General features: G+C 44.3%; 1 protein-coding gene across 5 annotated transcripts in view; it reads left to right on the forward strand.

The window, feature by feature from the left end:
* Window positions 1-18,542, forward strand: part of dlgap4a (discs, large (Drosophila) homolog-associated protein 4a) — a 45,906-nt gene extending 27,364 nt beyond the window's left edge. The window contains exons 2-12 of one of the 5 annotated variants that reach the window (XM_057041424.1): window positions 3,476-4,759; window positions 5,363-5,595; window positions 5,922-5,999; window positions 6,634-6,775; window positions 7,474-7,714; window positions 13,251-13,672; window positions 13,757-13,854; window positions 14,485-14,915; window positions 15,395-15,486; window positions 15,639-15,791; window positions 16,185-18,542. In XM_057041424.1, coding sequence (XP_056897404.1) covers window positions 3,545-4,759; window positions 5,363-5,595; window positions 5,922-5,999; window positions 6,634-6,775; window positions 7,474-7,714; window positions 13,251-13,672; window positions 13,757-13,854; window positions 14,485-14,915; window positions 15,395-15,486; window positions 15,639-15,791; window positions 16,185-16,409 — 3,330 coding nt within the window. In that variant the 5' untranslated portion in view covers window positions 3,476-3,544 and the 3' untranslated portion in view covers window positions 16,410-18,542. The remainder of the gene's footprint in view (window positions 1-3,475; window positions 4,760-5,362; window positions 5,596-5,921; window positions 6,000-6,633; window positions 6,776-7,473; window positions 7,715-13,250; window positions 13,673-13,756; window positions 13,855-14,484; window positions 14,916-15,394; window positions 15,487-15,638; window positions 15,792-16,184) is intronic. The other 4 variants (XM_057041426.1, XM_057041425.1, XM_057041428.1 and 1 more) reach the window with 4 other exon arrangements.
* The last annotated feature ends 1,175 nt before the right edge of the window (window positions 18,543-19,717 follow it).

The following is a 19,717-nucleotide window of genomic DNA, read 5'->3' on the forward strand; positions in this document are numbered from 1 at the left end:
TTAACATGCTCAACAGACTTCCCAAGTATCCCCAAAGATCTGCGCTCGTGTGTTCAAATGATATAAAAACGTTAATATATTCCTCAATCAAATAGAACTGAACACAATCTCTAAAAAATACTGATGTAAGAATTATACGAGGTGCCATTTTTAATTTAGAATGACAAGAGGGGGAGGATAACACTTGAAACGGTGAATAATGTCGCTTTTTATACCCACACGAAGCTCCAGTGACACAACCGTGTGACGAAAACGGGTAGATTCTCGCCGAGCAGTTGGGATAACGGATGTTGTCCGAAGTGTTACCGCTGTAAGATCATGCTGCTCAGAGGAGAGCCATTCCGCTCTCAAGGCTGATGGCGGTCTCCGGGATTGTACTGTAAATGATGTATGAAATATGGCGGCCGACCAAGAGAAGCGGTGAGAATAAAAGGTGATTATTGAAGGAGAATGAAAAAGCCAATATGCAGCAGCTGTATAGTCGCCTTAGAAACAGAAGCTGGACCCAGATCGATTCCCCTCTCCTTCCTCACCGCCTCCCCCTGCTCATCACCAGAGTCTGGATAGGAAGTGCACAGCTAAGGAGACATTTATTACAGGACCTCTGTGGGACACACACAGTCAGGGGCTCTTGGTTCAGCTTGTTAGAGGAGCCGGTGTGGATCGAGCTGAAGCTTTGTGTCAATATAGCATCAAACCCCAGTGGGCCAGTGATCGGGGTTTTACTTCCTCATCTGTCAAATCTCTGTAATACACTGTGTTTTTAGCACTTTGAAACCTGCAAACTGTTTTTCACTGATTTCCACAGGAGTTAGCTGGCTAGTTTTTGGCAGAGATTCTCAGCAAAATGTTTTTTATGATTTTTAGGACTTTTCCCCCCAAGTTGTACCAGTCCCCAGCACTTATTCAGCATTTCAACTCTTATTTTATTATTTGGATTTTGAATCAAATTTAGCTTTGGACAAGTCCAGCAACATCCTCAGAAGTTTCCTAATTAAAAAAGATTTTAAAGCCACATCTCTGACAACATTTGTCCTTATTTATTCTTTATTCTGTCATCTGGCTGCATTTTCCCCACACAATATCTTCTGAAAGCTGTGAAGGAGCCCAGATAAACACGCCGAGTACACACAGTCTGCAGAAATAGCCGCTCTAGCAGGACCACCACACTGCATGAGTGAGGTGAGCGAAAATGTCTGTTTTAGAAAACATTTTGTTTTGTGGATCAGAGGAAACAGTGTGGACACTTGTAAGAGTTACTTCAATTAATCAGGATGGGGCATCTCCGGCCACAAAGGGAGATCTTCCTTAAATTTGGATTTTGCTTCCTGTAGCCTGAGTAACGGAGATGATGCTCAAAGATTAGTTTCTGTCATTGATAAATGTACTAATCATGCCAAAAATGAAGCTCTGGTTTCCACATGGTGTCATCCTGATGCATGCTCACGAGTGTGCATGTGGCTGTTGAATCAACAGTGTTGATGATTCCATAATAACCACATTTCCAGAATAGCCTGTTATCAGTGTTTATAAATAGGATTACTGTTCTATGTAGAGGAGTATTTGGTTATATATGTTCTATCTTACTAAACAAGAAGGCATTTCAGAATTTCCTTCGGTTTAGGTTTATAAAAATGCCAAACATTGGTAGAAGGTGTGGAGAATACGCTGCTTTATGACTGCAGTCAACCTTTTGTCAACCCCTGTAAAGTTTAGCCTGCTCTGCTAAATGTGGCAGCTTTCTCCCACTGCAGATTTATTTCCTGTCTCTGATGTGCCTGTGTTCGTTGAGCGTGCTCATTAACATCACTCACAGTGATTCACTCACCTTGTAATTATGCGGAAGGCTGCCGGCCTCCACCACACAGGCAGACTGGTGCACTCGCTCTGTGACGGAGCCGCACGGCCTGTCGACAGTAGTTCGACACTTGACCGGATTCCTCGGACGCGTGCCCGCTTGGTAGGCTTGCGTGTGAGTGTGGGAGTGTGTCAGGCTTTGTCAGCAGCAGCGCCTACAGGACATGAGCACATGGGGCAAGAGGCAGCACGGGTGGATGAATTGCAGCACCTTGTAAAATGCCGCTGTGCTTGTTGGCGTGCTGCTGTGCCCGTCCAGGAACACTGAGTCAGTGTAAGTGGCTGCTCCCTCACAGCGGAGAGGGCAGGAGAGGTCAAAGGGATGTCAGAGCTTGTAACGCAGCACAGCAGTGTAAGAATATGCACGGTTAACGTCCACGTTCAGCTCCCTGGCCTTATTTCATGTTGGCTGTGAACACGAGCAGACTGAGGATTCAGCCCCTCTGCCGCGACGCAGGCGGCATCTGTCGCGGGGAATTCAGAGCTGCGTCGATTTTAGTCGAGTGAATTCTTAGATTTCGTAACCTTGATGCAACACTGCTCCTCATTCACAGTAAATTTCTGAGCCTCACCGAACCGGCGAGTGTATTTGATTTGCTTCTTTAAGCCAGCGCATCTTGTTTGCCTTCACGGTAGAAAAAATATGAACAGCAGCTGCTAAAAAAAAAGACTAAAGGCTGTTGTGAATAATAATCACTGTTGTTGTGCATGACATTGTCAGGAACGTGGGGTTATATTTCCCTTTAGAAAGCACTGCCTCTGTGATAGTCTTCTCATTTCTTCTTGAGGTTTTAACAAAAATATTGATATTTTTCTTCAATTTTATTTTACATATTGTAATTTAGGTATAATCATAGCACTTGTAACTCCTTCTCAAATAATCTACCATTTTAAAAAAACATTGAATAATTTCAGTTTTATGTATATTTTTATATGTAAGCATCCTTTCTATATATTAAAATCCTTCTATAGATTATTTATAGATGCTCCAGCTTCTCATAACTGAGGAGTTTCAGATTTGTTTAGACACCTAGTGTAGTTTAAAAATCCCTTTCACTCATGATTTTAATCTCCTGTGTGTGTGTGTGTGTGTGTGTGTGTGTGGTGTGTGTGTGTGTGTGTGTGTGTGTGTGTGTGTGGTGTGTGTGTGTGTGTGTGTGTGTGTGTGTGTGTGTCAGAAAAGAACATGCAGAGTTTAGCATTAATTTGTTTCTCCTTATGTCTCTTTTAGCCATAAATTACGTTAATACCACATAAGGTTTGTTAAATCCGGTAAACAGGGTGAACGTTCAAAGGGTCTTTTCAACCTTGTGTCTCCAGTGCACTTGTGCACCACCTGGTGGATTTCTGTGTCTGTTTATGTAAATATATCAACTATGCTGCAACATATGTGTCTGTCTACAGCTGCATTGTATCCAAATTTCCTCTTCAAAAGAAGATTACATCACTTTTGAGACTGACCAGAACAGAGAGGAGAGGAGGCACTCTTAACTCTAAACTCTGTTAAAAACTGTCCACACTATGGAAAAATATAATAATGGATAAATGAATGTGTGAATGAAAAACAGCACCTAACAGCGATTCTTTTTACAAACAATTTTTCTTTCCTGTCTTTCAGGATGAGGCCTTGTAGTCAGTAGAGCCGTTCTGATCCGACAGACGTACTAAGGACTGTGTCGCAGCCGCCATGAAAGGGTTAGGAGCCAACCGCGGTCGTCACCTCTCTGACTCCTGTGAACCGACGGGATGTCCGCAGAAGCCTCTCTGTCCTATGTCTTCTGACCCACACAGCTCCTTTCTGCTGAGCCCCACCTTTAACCACTATGGCACTCTGGATCCCCATCTCCACCAGTACACTCCCACCAGCCCCACCTCCCTGACCCCTGACTGCCTGATGCCCTCCAGCCAAATGACCAACAGCAGCACTTTCCCTCGTCTGCACTTCACCTCCCAGGCAGAACCGGGCGATTGCTCCCTGCCCTGCATGGCTGGAGGTGGAGGCATTGGTCAGAGCAACAGGATGGGAACGCTTCCCAGCTCCCTATCATTGGGTATGGGTTTGGGTCTGGGCCTCGCCGGAACCCCTATGATCACCAGCGGTTCTGCCACCATCTCGTCCGCAGCGGCGGCCAAGATAAACCGTTTGCCCTCGAACCTTTTGGATCAGATCGAGCGGCACCTGCCTCTGCAGCGCGATGGCTTCAGCACGCTGCAGTTTCACAGAGGGCGCATGTCGAAGCAGCGCAGCGAGAGCCCGGGGCGCATACGTCACCTGATGCACTCTGTGCAGAAGCTGTTTGCCAAGTCTCACTCTCTGGAAAATTCTGCAGTCAAAGGGAACTTGAACGGACGCTCTGCTGGAGGAACCGCAGGCTCCACGGGAGCTGGCGACGATGGCGGTAGACCATCCCGCAGGAGTAAGAGCAAAGATAGGGCAAAAACTGAGGGCATGAGGCAAATACCAAGGCCTAACGCACTCGGGCTTTGGAGCTCCGATGATGCCCTGGATGACGTCACCAAAGCCGGTACTATAGCTGTGGGTTACCGCAACCCGCTGAGCATGATGACTCTTGGAAGAGCGGTGTCGGACAGCCAGGCCAGACATATTCCACAGGGCTACAACACCATTTCTGCACATACTACACTCAAGGCCTCGAAAAGCAGCAGTGACCTCAAGTTTCTGGCCTGCCCCGCCACACAGATCGGCTCCAAGGAAGATGAGGCACGAACCAGGGGCAGCAAGGATGATACCATGGTGAAAAGAGGCACCTGGTCCACTCTCACCCTTCACCAGGCCAGGCAAGTGTTGCAGAAGGGCTCGGCTACGGTCAACAGGACCCTTCTTAAATCAAAGTCATGCCACCAAGATCTGGCGCAGCAGTTCCTTCAGGTAGGAGGTCCAGTGAGTATTCATCTTCATCATCATCTTTTTGAGTTTTCATGAATATTTTGGTCATTTCTCTGAGGTTTATCCTATTTATCACTTCAAGCACAGGAAAGTTTATATTTCATAGTTTGATCACAACAGTTGATTCTCAGTTTTTACTGGTTTACTGATTTTACTTTAATGAGACATTCCACACAATCATGTTTTCTTTTGAAGCACCATCACTGCACAATTCACTGCCTAACTTAATCCATTTATGCACATTCTGGGGGACCCATTGCATAAGGTACTATTCACATTGCATATTGCACAGTATTAACTGCATTTTAGCAAAAGTAGCATGCCAAATCCAATTTTTACAATAAAAAAAATGCATTTGATTTGTGACATTTCCTGCAGATTATCCTAAACCCCGGATATAAAAAATTGTCCTATTGGTTAAAAAAATGCTGAATATTTTACTGCAACTAACTTTTTAATAATATACAGTATTTTCTATTTTATCAATGTGTTTTTTGGCTCAAATAATGCATTACGAATGAGCATCCTGTATAAAATGGTTTGAAGACAACTCAGATTACATTGGTTCTACAGTCTCATATCTTGTTTATAATCCAGGTCCCAGTGGGGGACTGGGCAACCCTGGGTCGTGGGAGAGCCAAAGGGACTGAGATCCCCTGTCGAAGGATGCGCAGTGGGAGCTATGTGAAAGCTATGGGGGACGTAGAAGACAGCGAGGACTCAGAGGGGAGCCCCAAACCTTCCCCCAAATCCGCTGCCCGTCGCCACAGCTACTTGAGGGCCACCCAGCGCTCCCTGAGTGAGCAGCAGCCCCCTCCCCCTCCACGCAAGTGAGTGTCGCCGCATAAAAGGTCTGTTTTTGACTATCATGCTCATGTTATATCCGTATTTGTGCACTTCATTAATATACTCCATTACAGTTTGAGCATTTGTTGCAAAGATTACGGAAATGAATATTTTCTCCATATCCCCAAAGACGGTCAGCAGGGGGCAGCATCCTGTCACAAATAGATGGACATGCAGCAGCCAACTTTACAGGATATGTTCACAGTGATCCTGTTTAAAGGGACTTAAAAATAAGACATGGTGTCATCAGTATAAATCAATAGGAGATGAAACTTTGCCATTTTTTCCACCCCTCCATCCACACGGACAGGCCTCGTTGCTACGCTCTCATGCGGGAGGATTATCTGTGGTCGCCCCTACAGAGTGCGTGCTCTATGCAGCATCTGAGGTCAGTGCCTTCCCCAGGCAGACAGTGCTCCCCTGACCCCACCCTCCTCACACGCCCTGCTGCTGCTACCCTGAATTCAAGTAACCTTCCCAGTATTTTTCCTTCACCCCCCCTCGCATTTATTTACAATGCAGGTACCCTCAGCGGTGTGTTGACATTTCACACGTGCCTGCTCCCTCAAGTCCTGACATCATGACACGCAAATCTCCCATGACAGTCACTCCACCACGCCCTCCTGCTTGGTGCACACACACACACACACACACACACACACACACACGGTCACTAACACCAGTTGCCAAAAAACAAGCCCCAAGAGAGACAACCTAATATCAAATATAAGATATATTTGCAAAAACAAATGAAGAAATAAAATTAAAACACTGCTTTAATGTTTTAAAGATGATTAAGACACTAAAAAACACACACACACACACACACACAAAAACCCATTTGTTTTTGCAAACTCTTGTTCAGGCAACATTTCATTTTTTAAACCTGTGACACATCACTACACATATTAACACACACATTTCTGAAGCATTTCATTTTAACCCTAACCCTCCCCGGGGAACTAATTCATTATTCCAGTCTAGGCCCTCTGACAGGCCAAATATCACGTTTATGTGCGCAGCTCCCTGCCGTGCCTGAAAGAGCTGTCAACAAATCGGAGCCTTGATAACTTGGACTGCCTGGTGAGTCCGTTGGAGGCCCCACTGCGCCACAGGAACAACGGTTTCAGCCAATGCTCCAGCACGCTGGGCAGAAGCACTCAGGTATGTCTGCTAATCAATTGTCTTGGAACTCATTTGGTCTATTTCCACCAAGCTGGTAGCACATAACATAATTTTGTAATATGGTGTCCTTTATTAAATGAAGAGCCCAAATGAAACCTGATAATAAAGGTTCAGAGCCATGTTGACAGGATATTCAAGTGTATATAATAGTCTGTTCACACTATTTAGAGTCTGAGTCAACTTCTGGATGATCAGCAGTGTCTGTTTGCAGAATGTCGCAGCAGAATGAAACACAAGGCGAAACTCGGTGTATATTTTAATCAGCACATAGGCTGAACTTGTGCAAACATCCTTTTATCAGGAGGCACCACTGTCAGTCTGCGCACACAAAGCTGGATTCTCTTCTCTTTTAAAGTGGCAGCGGCATGTTTTAGGAATTAAAATTCACAGAAAAAACAGCACGGGCTAAAGATGAAAACAGAAAAATGGTTGCTTGTGCTTCTTTAGGATGGTACAGCCTGTCATTGGCAGCCAGGAGATTTTGCCAATGGAGCAAAAATAATTTGACCACAAAAGTACTGTTTGTTGGCACTCATGAGTCTTTACAAAACCCCTGTCAGGACCGATCTAACGCATCACTCAAATATTTTTGATCAGCTTGGAGTATTTGATGTAATGTGTTCATTTTCCACTGCTAGATTTAGGCCTCATCAACACGTTATGCCTTCTGTCCTCAGCATGTGAGTCTGCACACCTTTTTACAGGTATGTAGGCAGGGCTTCGGGTCCTCTGCCCCGTATGGCGAGGTGGAATCGCAGGCAGTGGAGGCTCTGGATCTGCCCGCGCCGACGTGCTTCCGGTCCCGCAGCCACAGCTACCTACGGGCCATCCAGGCGGGGTGCTCCCAGGATGAGGACACAGCGTCTGTGGACTCAGACTCACTTCCACCCATCTCTACAGGCTACAGCTCCAATACCAGTGAGTAACAGTGAAGTTGAAGTGGATTTTTTTTTTTTTTTTTTAGAATTCTTCAGATTTTAAAATAAACAATTATTAGAAAATGTGTGTTTCTTAAAACTGCAATGTGAGCAATGTCTTAACTTAATGAGGTTTTTGGGTCGGATGTGGCAGAAGCGCAGCACCCCCACCAACCATGTCCATAACTAATGATTGAACATTGCAATTTAGGAAAAACAATTCTTGACATATCTTTAAGAAAATGTTATTTTAATGACTAACAAAATGAATTCACAAGCCATCATTAAGACCAAATCTTGACCACATGGAGCCTGTTTGTTTAAGATGATTTCAACTTTTAAAACTTATGGTTACAAAAGATCAGTCATTTGCAAATGTCCAGCCCCAATATGCATAATGTAAATATAACAATATGTGGTTATAATGTGGTTATAAATAAATGTTATGTGGGCTGTTTCACAACAACTGAAGCAAAGATCCAACATGCATCAACTTTGGTTTAAATGCAATGTGGTGGTTTACAGAAAACAAATGGTTTTCTGTATGTTGAAATGTGTGAATGTGGAAATATTGACTGTAAATATTTTCTTATAACATCAGTAAAGCTAGAAGAAAATTGTCCCAATAAAAGTAAGTAAAGATGGTTATTACAGGAAAACCCTGTCTTGTGCAAACAATAGGCTTTCACTATCCTAATCTGAATGCCTTTTGTGTGTGTGTGTGTGTGTGTGTGTGTGTTGTGTGTGTGTGTGTGTTTGAAATACTTGTTTTACGTTTTTGCTTTGTTGATAATAGGAAAGTGGAGAACAAAGACTAAACAATAACAGCAGCAACAATACCTCAGTGAATCAGACCACTGTAAAATGCATATCATAAGCTTTATTTCCATGCTTAAATGCATTGTAACCATTTTTTTAAAGGATTGTTTTTATTAAAATGTTTCCCAGTTGACAGGACAATAACATGTGCTGCTGACCTGTTTTTTTGTTGTTTTTTTTACTCCCCCGTTGGAGATTAGCTATATTTTATCAACAGTAAATATGCGTTTACCCAAGAGGATTGTTGTGCTTAAACATCTTAATCGCCCCAGACAGTGTTTGAAAACCTCTTTTTTTCTATAACGGAGCAGGAACCGGACGTCTAGAACTTATTATAACAATGGATGGACAATGAACGCGATTTAGGTCAAGATTTGAGTGCGTTTCCCGCGGCGTCATAAACAACGTAACGCAGGAGAACCGACCAATCAGGTTCAAGTCCGATAGCATCGATGAGCGGAACTGACCAATCACCTCCCGACAAGCAATTCACGAGAAAACGTGGACTCCAATCCTCGTCGTCAAGGGCGTGTACTACAAATCTTTTCTTCACAGCGTCGCTTACGGCAGGACACCGTAGCCCGTCTGCATCTCGTCCGTCTCCCACGAATGGCCAGAAAATAAGGATATTTCCAGTCATTCCTGGCACAGTAAGGTTTCTCTGTTTTTTTCCCCCGACCGAGCGCGCACGTCCGAGCGTTTATTGTTGTCAGCTCGCTGGCCGCGGCTGGCTAACCCGAGCTAACGTCAATGGTGCGGTAGGTTAGCTAGCTAACGTGGATGGAGAAAGAGGATGGAAACCCTGCCAGTTGTTTCCGAGCAGGCGATGCAGGTAGATGTGGCTGCTTCTCTCGGGGAGGAGGAAAGCAGACAGGGCGATCCCGGGAGCCGCGGCTCTTTATTACCTCGTATGTATCGACAGCACGGTGCCCGCGGCTAACGCAATTATCCACGCGTTATGATACGATAAATGGTCGGTGCCGACGTTGAAGCTAAAGGCAGCAGCATCAGCGTTTGGGTGCCGGAATACTTCGGCTAATCGATCCGATCACCGGTGTTTCTGCAGATACCCGGGCTAACGTTGACGTTGACGGTCAAAGACTGCAACCCAACTTTGGCCAGAGCCCGGAGATTCGTCTTTTGAACGCCGAACCGAGTGTCACCGGCGCAAATTGCGGCTACAGTCTTTAACTTTTGATCGGATTAAAGGCGAAAATAAGTGAATTGGGTTAAGATTACGCAATTATCCCCTTAGTCCACATATAACATGTGACTGATGGAGGAAGCATGATTCACGGCGTGGTTGGCCAATCGGATCACATACAAACCGGTGTCAAGGCATTTTCATTCCTCTGCTCTTTAAATTTGGTGTCTTTGCACGGATCTCCTCCTTTTTTTTTTTTTTACAGGTTTACATCCATCATTCTAAAAAAATAACGACCATCATAACTTGGGTCATCCACCTGTATTTTATACCCTAGCCAGTAACTGCTAGTTAACCTCACCTACACCTTTACAGACATTTTGGGCGGTACAGATAATCCATCTTGTAGAGTGATATTCCTCCGGCATTGTATGAGGTTCATTTCAACCACCAGGTGTGTTCACTGTCTCTAACATCTGCCATTGCATGGTGTTTGTCTGCGTTGCCATGGAGGGCCCGTGAGTCATCCTCCCTTCTTTGTATTACACACTCTTCCTCTCACTGTATTACACACTCTTCCACTCACTGGGTTACACACTCTTCCTCGCCGTCGTCGATGAGGTCATCTCTTGACTGAATGGGTGAAGCGGCCATGACCTCAGAGGAAAGTCAACATCAGACAGTTTGGTGTCTTTACTCATTGTCAAGGCCCGTTCTTTCACATTTCTACGCTTCGCTCCAAAGTTGACATCACCTGACTTGCAAACAAAAATGGGGAACCGTGCAAACTGGGGGCGGCGTTGACAACTCTGTTATTATTGACACAATTCGGTTTCTGGAGCAGGTTCGAACTTTACTTGGCTCCGACTCCCCAGAACCTCCATTCTGGTTCGTTCAGATTTTTCTGGTTGTGGTATTTTAAAAATGTCTATGATGAATACATAATTGTACGAAAGGTGCTAAGGTGCGGCGCGTCACCTGCTCACCTGCCACGTGCGGACGTGTCCGCTGATTAGACTGTCGCCTAGACCGGACCCACCATATAGATATGAGATCCCGTGCAGCATATAAGAATCCTCAACCTCATTTATGCATGGAGGAAATCATAGTTTGGATTTATTTAGTAGGTATCAACCGTTGAAGCGGAATGGGTGAGAAAGAGATGTTGTAATGCATTTGTGTGTTTTATAGTGATTTTCAGTTCAATTTTCCCACACCATGTTGTGTGGACAAACCGTATCATCTACTAACCTACAGCTGTGTGTCTGTCTGCCCATGACTGACTTCTGAAGCCTTCTTTCACTTGTTTCTGTCAGTAATCATGTGTTGGGGGGAAAAACCTCCAGAAAAATGTTGTTTTTTGTACCAAAGCTGGAAATCTACTCCATTTAGACCATTTGCACACCTCCGGTCTGTTAAAAACAGATGCATATTGGGGGGGTCAATGCTTTTCTGCCCCTGAGACGGGTGGGAATCGATGTGTGGATGGAATGAACTGCGGAAACGGAACCACGGGACACAACTGTGGCATCCGTTTAGGCAAAGTTTAACCATAAGCCCCAGACTCTCTCAAACATGAGTGCAGATTCCGCCACGATGGGCTTGGGCTTGTTGCAGTGTGATGCTGCGCGCCTGTAAAATGCTCCGCTCACGTGATTGCGAGACGTTGGCTCAGCAGTGGTTCTAAATAAACAAGAATGGCTTCAGTTGTGGGGAAATTTGTGTAATCTCGGTACAAAAAAGCTCATGTGTCAACAAAGTCAAGTTGCTGGCGACTGAGAAAAGTGTTGTTTAAGTTGGTGGTTTTATTTCACACTGAGAAACAGGAGTGAGCCTGGTTATCACCTCCCGTTATCATCTCTAACCTACTGTGTCAGCCACGTTCTCCACATCATCTTAACTGAACAGTCTTTAATTTGGAGCGCTGCGCATGAGGTGTAATAAATGGTTACAGCTGAGGTTTATTAGCTTATCCTGCCACAGAAACCCAGGATCTGGGCAGCTTATCTATCTCCTAATCACAGTTTGGCACCGTGCCATTTGGTTAAGGATATGGAGCCAGCCGTCACTGTACCGTGGTCTCTGTGCAGCTAATCTCCAGTTAGCCCAGTTCTAAATGACTGAAGACTCTTTGTTATACACTATCTGAAATCATACCATTCCAAAGTGAACTGTGGAAAATGTCCAAACCTTTCCGACACAGCGAATGTGTTGAGACAATGAACTCGGGGAATGTTGTGCATCTGTGCTATGAACACCACCGTGTGTGTCCTATTGTCAGCGAATAAATGCTCAGTTGTTGGCTGATAACGTCGCGACAGGTCAGGGTCCACCTCCTGAAGCATGTGGAGTAGATTCTATGGCCCAGTTTGTGTATGTTGGTGGGATTTAATGAGGGCTTTACTGGTGCTGTGAGTCAGTGGCACAGCTCTCACAATTATAGGCTGTTGTGTTGCTATGTGAAATGAAACCGCTACTGGAAGGAGGGGGGGGGGGGGGGGGGTTACCCTTGAAAAGCTTTCTTATTTTGGCCAGTTCCAGATAAGTGTGTCATCCATCATGTATGTCAGAAATTTGTCCACTTTTTGTTTTGCAGTTTTCACTGTTAAAAAAGAAAAGAAAAGGAAAAGTGGCCGCTCCCTCAGAGGGGCCTTGGTTGTTGATGCTTCACGCTGTAATGATGTAGTCGACATCACATCATGTAATTTATCAGAATCCTGCCTTTCAAACGGAGGCAGGAAAAAGAGGCACCGGTCAGATTCCTTATCCCTGAGTCAGACTGTCTGTCCCGACTGCTTATCTTAGTCAGCATTTGTGTATTTCTCACTTCAATTGATTAATGTTGGTTGTCGCACGTATATTTAAACTGTACATCATTTCCATTATATGCTCTTTAGAGCGTTCACAAGATTTGTTTTATGATTTCAGGACTCAAATCCCCTTTGTATTCATAAATCTTGGCAATAAGTTTATAGCAAAACACCCAGAAGTTTTACACAATAAAACAATACAAGAGGAAAAGCATATCTGAATGAAGTGAGAGGAGAAATAACTTAGAACCATAGCGTTTCCTTATCGAGGAGAACCATGAATATAAGGAAATAAACAAAAAAATGGATGGCGGCCAGCCGATTCGCCCAGTCTGGAACAATTCCTTCTGTAAACACCAGACTCTGGTGTGGAAGAGCTACAGGAGCTCTTGACTACATCTGCTAAAAACCATAGCAGAATGGGGCCATTGGTTTGACCGAGGAGGAAAAATAAAAGTAACCCGCCTGAGGGCATTCCCACATCCTGTGGTTAACGCTTCCTGGTAGCCTGGTTGACTCCCCTGAGGCACATAGCTGAAGGTGTGTCATGATAAGGATGATCCCTGGAGACAGAATGATGTCAGCGGAGCTCTAAGTAAACAGGAAGTGCAAATGTAGCGTTAAGCACAGTCTGGGAGGCACCAAAGTCCACGTTTGTCTTTTGGCATATGGTTTTGACACACAACCCTCTCCATGCCAGCTGCTTTCTAATGCTGACCTCAGTTTTCTTCTGTTTTTCCTCTTTCTTCCGTTTCTGACTGCAGTCAGCAGCAGGAAGGCTCCTCCTCCAGTCCCACCTCGCGGTACGTCCAAGCCCCTCATCTCGGTAACGGCGCAGAGCAGCACCGAGTCGGCTCAAGACACGTACCTTGACCAGCAGGACCGAGGGAGCGAGGCCAACAGCCAGTCAGGCCGCAGCAACTCCTCTGACAGCCTCTGTAGCATCCGCACAGGTGGTCTGGCTCAGGGGTCCAAGCCTTCACCAGCCCCTTTTCCTGAAGTTGCCCCCCCACCCGCTGCACCCTCCGTACCCCCTGTTCCAGCACCCCGTGAGCTCCCTCCCACCATCACTGTCACCACAGCCACCACCTCTGCCCGGCCCCAAAATGACACTGTCAGCATCTGTGTGACTCTAGATCAGCCCCCAACTGCCCCCAGGAGGAAGCTGTCCTCTATAGGCGTTCAGGTAGTTTGCCAGTCCTTTTTTAATCATGCATCACAGGGGGGGATGGTACTACACCGTTTGTAATGTTTACCCTGTTATATTTAGGTGGATTGTGTTTTGCCGGTGTTAAAAGAGGAAGCACAACCTTTAATCACACCTCTGAAGTTTCAGTCCATCGGAGTTCAAGTGGAGAACGGAAGGCCGTAAGTCTTTAATGTACCCGCAGAACATCAAGAATGCTGTGTTAGATATGTCTAGGTTTATTTTATTTTAAAGCAAGATCAAGAAAGGCATCAAGCTAAAAAAAAACTGGATTCCATGAACCTGATTTTATACCTCAAAAGTGAAAGTATTTTTTCATATGGGATTGATGGTGCTGAGGCTTAATTACTGAAAGATCAAACACCTTCCCACAGGAGGGAAATGGTGTCTGCTTCCTGGAGAAGGCTTTATTTAATTAGTGACAGGCACGCTGGAGCACTAATGCAATGAAAACACGCTCAGTTTTACTCACAGAAATCACAGTTGGTGTAAATGCACCTTTCCTTCATCTTCAACACTTTAATTTATAGCTAAAATAACGTTCTTTGTTCTGATGATTTCAAGAATGTAAAAGATGGATTCACGATCATCCTGCTAGCAGCACAGCAGACCTGTCGCCTTCTGATGCTGACCGGCTTTAGCTAAACATTTCCAGTCCTCCGTAATTTGCTTTAATCACATTAGTTTGACAGCAGACTTCCGCCGCATGTTACCCCTGAAGATGGTGTTTGTGCCTGTTTGTGTCACGTTTGCGACGTCTGTCAGAAGCTGGTGTTTGCTTGTCTTTGCAGTCTGAGTCGGGATAACAGCATGGCCTCGAGACAGAATACAGAGACCGAGCTGAAGGAGTCCCAGGATACCACACCCACAGAGAAAAACACGACAAACTGCACCAGCCAGACATCCAATAACACTGCACCCAGCAAACCAGAGAAACCCACGGACCAGCAGCCAATTAAAAACGCTTCTGCAGCATCTAGGATATCAGCCTCTCCAGCAGACAGTCTGGACCCAGCTTTAGATCCCTCCTCGCTCCCGCCACCCGACCCCAGCCTGGACGCCGGAAACTGCAGCACTCATGGAGACGGCGTTCAGGCCACGCCAGCTTGTCCCCGAGATGGAAACTGGTTCCTCAAGCTTCTTCGGGCGGAAACGGCACGCATGGAGGGATGGTGTCAACAGATGGAACAGGAGACCAAAGACAATAAGCTCTCCGAGGAGGGTAAGAGACACACCTTGGAATCGGATCTCCTCTGTGATGACTCTGAACAACGGGGAAAAGTGGCTCCTGCAGCTCATTAGCGTTTGAGTAAGCTTTATTTTAGCTGTAATGGAGCCAGAGCAGAATATTTTTATTCTTTCTTAGCCCAGAATACCACAAAGGCCTTTAAGCTGATTTATCTCCATGGTGCCTTAAATATGGATAAATGAGAAGCAGTCAAACTACAGAGCCTTCGTCGCTCCTCTTCCTTTCTGGGGACCTGAATTATGAATTCCCATTTATATGCAAATATTAGGCGGAGAATGTCTGAGCAGTGATTTGATTTTAGTATATCACATCTGCGAAAGTATTTTACTGTCAGGAAATATGTTGACGTACAACATTTATTTACAGGACTCCATCCTGGAATGTCTTGCTGCTGTTCCTTCACTGCTCAGCTAGTTTCTGTCATTTTCTGCTAACTCTTGCTTCTTTTTTAGTGCTGGGAATGACCCGCTCTGCAGTAGGAAGCGCTCAGCTTCTCATCTCACAGAAGTTCGAGCAGTTCAGAGGTCTCTGCAACGAGAACTTGGTGAGTTTTTTTGCTGGTCAGCGATTCAGTGTTACCTTCATCTTTTCCCCTTAAGCACCTTTGTCGTACAAACTCAACATCTGCTGGAGCTTTAGTGCCTTCAGGCCTCTTGTCTAGTCATCGAGATGTTGCCTTTGTCCACATTTCTGTAGAACATAAACGCCAACCCACGACCAACAGCACAGGACCTGGCAGGGTTCTGGGATCTGCTTCAGCTCTCTATAGAAGACATCAGCAATAAGTTTGATGAGCTTTACCACCTTAAAACCAACAACTGGCAACTTCCTGAGAAACTGCAGAAGAAGGTAAAGTTTGTCAGGAAATTTAAATGTCAAACCTTTAGGGTTTGAGAACGCTAGTCCTTTAACAGAATCTATACTGAGAGGTTTTAGCTTTAGCACGATGATCTCGCAACCTTCTGTCTTTTCTGGCACGTCATGAACACTAATATTAATCTTAATTTTTACTTTGTCAGCCTCCATCTGCTTAATTTGGAATCCATGTGTGATAGATTTATTTTGCTTGGCTGAAACCTGACTAATATTTACCTCGCTTGTAGTATGCAGCTGCTGTCCATATGTTGAGCATCTGAAATATTTAATATTTTACTATCTGTTGGTGTAATAAAGATGAGGACATTAACTGAATTGTAGCACCACAGGATGTTTTATCATTTTGCCCTCTTGATTTATCCTCAGGATGAAAACAAGCAGCTTCCGTCGTCCGTGCCAAAGAAGCCATCAAAGCCCAAGCTGTCGACGGGGAAGGACAGGAGCGTAGACTCGGCTGTGGACAAGCAGCGGCAAGAGGCCAGGAAAAGATTGATGGCAGCGAAGCGGGCAGCGTCAGTACGACAGAACTCCGCCACAGAAAGCGCCGACAGCATCGAAATCTACGTCCCCGAGGCCCAGACCCGACTCTGAGATCGGCCCGGCGCCCATCATCGCGGAACAGCTCCAGACCCTTTCAGAATCTCATCGACACAAACACAAACTGATCTGAACAGAGTACAACAGATGCACAGAGGCCGACCCCTCATCGCAGCACAGCTGATGACAGAAGCGTGGAGATCACAGGGCAACACACACAGATCTTCAGCCGCCTGCCATGGGATTCAATCATCCTGAGAGATGTATGACACTATTGTTATTACCATTATTATTACTATTATTGAGATTATAATAATTATCTCTTAAAGTATGCTATTCAGGACTGTCTTAAATGTGCGTGGACATGGACTTCCTGTACCTGAGTGGAAGAGTCCTGGATGTTTATTCTCGTAAAACACCCATCACTGATGAGTCTACTGGCAAGTTGGCTGCCTGGATTATGAACTGAGCTACCATTCACACACTCAGGACACATATGTAGGTGTACTCGCTGTCCACGGAGTCTTCCTGTTCTCTGTTCCTATTCGACTGCCACTCAGGCACGGTGTGTATGCTTAAGTGTGTAAAATCTTAACAGGCGGTGTTAATCAGAGAACCAGAAGAAGGCAGTAGCATATATATTAGAGATATCTCACTATTACGATGTTCATTTTGTAAATGTTGTATACCAGATTATTTGTTAGACAGAGGTCAGTGTTCAGTACCGAGGTAGTTTTTTATAGATTGAGTACACGTATTGTCATAATATATTAGCACTTGATGCAATCATTCACTCCACCTCACACTCCTTTTTCACAAATGCACACTACACAGTCTGCCTGTGGAGACCCATCCTTAAGTCTTATGTTGACTCGTGTTTGTGACACGATGTGAGAGTGACTGCCGAGCCAGCAGGCTACAGAGGAATGTATGAAACGTATGCATTTTACAGCCCACGTCGACTTGATCAGTGCACTTTCCATTCATCCCAGATCAAGTTCGCCCTCCTTTTCCTTCCCAGTCATTCTGATCTTTCACTGCATCCTGGTGGGATGTAGAGGACCAACAGGACCAACATCCATCACTTTATGGCATTCCCATTCAGCAGACTGTGCGTTAGGGTGGGGGTGCGCTCGCTACTGGACAGGACGCGGAAAACAAAGCAATAATGAAATAATATTGGAGCCAATAATACAGATGGTACATTGTTTTAGATTATTCAATTAGCGTTTTCAGACTTTCTCGCCACGAAGGATGATTGTTAATTTTGAACTGACTGCCCTTGAAATGACTCAAAACTCAGGTCAAAGACTCAAACTTGTACAAACCACTATGGATTATTTATTACGCAAGCATAAAATTATGAACCAAATGTTCCGAGCCATTGGCATATGATCAGATATGTATTCAGTAATGAGGAAAATGTGCTTTGGTGCATTTTGCCGTAGTGAAGTTTCCACCACTCTCTAGCAGCTTGAACTCCCACCCACTTTTGGAGAAAGAAGATCTGTGGTACATCTGTTATTATTGTTTAAATGTCATGCGGCGTGTTTTAGGAGGTGCATCTAAAATGAAGTGAACTGAAACGCGTCTTGACTTCTGTAATTACAACTATGGTGCTGCAAGGAAATTTATATGGTGCCAACATGGCAGTGATCAATCTTTCACTCGCATTTAAAGGTTTTTTTAAGTGATTTTTTTTTAAAAGGAAAAAATCTGATCATTAGTTCCATTGTCAGCATTGTCAGTAGTTTTTATTTTCTCTCTCTCTCTCTCTCTCTCTCCACTCATGTCACTCCAGACAGGCCGTCTCTGTCTGGACTTGCGCCACTTTGATTATGGGAGTAGAATATTTTCCATGTCTCGGTTTTCTTAGAAGGGAAGGGCCAAGGGTACGTGAGGAACCGAGCATGGCAAATATTCATGCACAAGTGTAGGTTGACTCGTGTAATTATTTTTTTATGTAAGAGCTGGCTCTCCCCCTACTGGGCAGTCATTGCGTGGCACTCTGGACACCTTTACTTTTTTTTAATTTAATTTCTTTTTCTGTTTGAGAAATGAAGTTGAAATGGGAATGCTGACAGAGCACTTAGCTGTTAGTTTTCTTATTTTATTATTTGTATTTCATCAATTATGGACATGTGCATTTCATTGTCCAAAGAAATCATTAAACATCCCTTTGCTACATGTCCTGGTCATCATTTTTGCTGTCTTTTATCCAACATTCATGCTATGATGGTAATATTAGCTGCTAAGTTAATATTACACACAAACCAATCATTGGTATTGGTTAGAACATTTATTTGTACTGTGTAATCTCAAAGCATGGCCTTCTTACATGTAAAGATGTATGAAAATCCTGTGATTTTTTTCAGTGCTACTTAACTTGGGTCTAGCCAGTTACCTGAATCTGTGTCGGACATTCAGGATGCTGTGGACAACAGTTAACAACTGTGATAGTGGAACGTCCCACTTTTCACATCGTCGAGAGCCAGATCCCTTTATTTACCCCCACGCTGAATCTTTCAGAGAGTCCGACCTGATCAGGGATTTTCAGTTTACCAGTACTTCCTGAGTTTTAAAGGGCTACCTAATGGACAAATGTTAAGGAGAGCGTGCACCTCCTGGAGGCAGATGACGTGGATGTGCTCTTCATCCACCGTGTGGACGAGGCAATACTTTGTTTAAAGGGATTTCTAGAATTTATAGAGCCGTGGATGCTTAATGGACAAGCCCATTCTGTCTTCTGTACCTGCTCTGGCTACACATCCACTTTACCCTCCTAGAGATCCAGCTAGGAAAATGAGCAAAAACTCCAGTTCCAGATTATCTTGTATGATGAACATTATTTTCCAATATAAGCACATATCTTGCAGAAAAGGGGATTTTGTTTAATGTTAACATGTAATAGTTAGACACTGTGAGGTTAGCTTCTTTAAAGAGAATACAATGAATTGTGACTGCATTGAGTTATGTGGCATATTTTCTGTATGAAATAAACTGTAGAATTAAAAGGGAATGCCACTCCATTTTGGAATGCATGTATGTTTTCCTTGGATATGTCTTAAACAAATTACCTCAATTCTCTGAATTACACCTTAGGTATAGTGTCCTGGAAACTCCTATTTGTGATCCCAAAGATGCATTTTTTTTCTTTTTTTTGTGCTCGATTGTTTTGTTTTATGGCTTAAATAAAACAAAGCTCAGCAAAATATTTAACTGGTCCACCTTGGTACATGGTCATATTAGGAACATGGTCTTGTTCCTAATAATAACTTCAATTTAGTAGCCAAATGTACCACTTTTAAGAAATCATTCTGTTTCTTAGTTAAACATTTTTTGATAAGTTTTTGCTGTTTCAG

Source organism: Takifugu flavidus, chromosome 8 (assembly GCF_003711565.1).
Source record: "Takifugu flavidus isolate HTHZ2018 chromosome 8, ASM371156v2, whole genome shotgun sequence".
In the NCBI taxonomy this organism is placed as follows: Eukaryota; Metazoa; Chordata; class Actinopteri; order Tetraodontiformes; family Tetraodontidae; genus Takifugu; species Takifugu flavidus.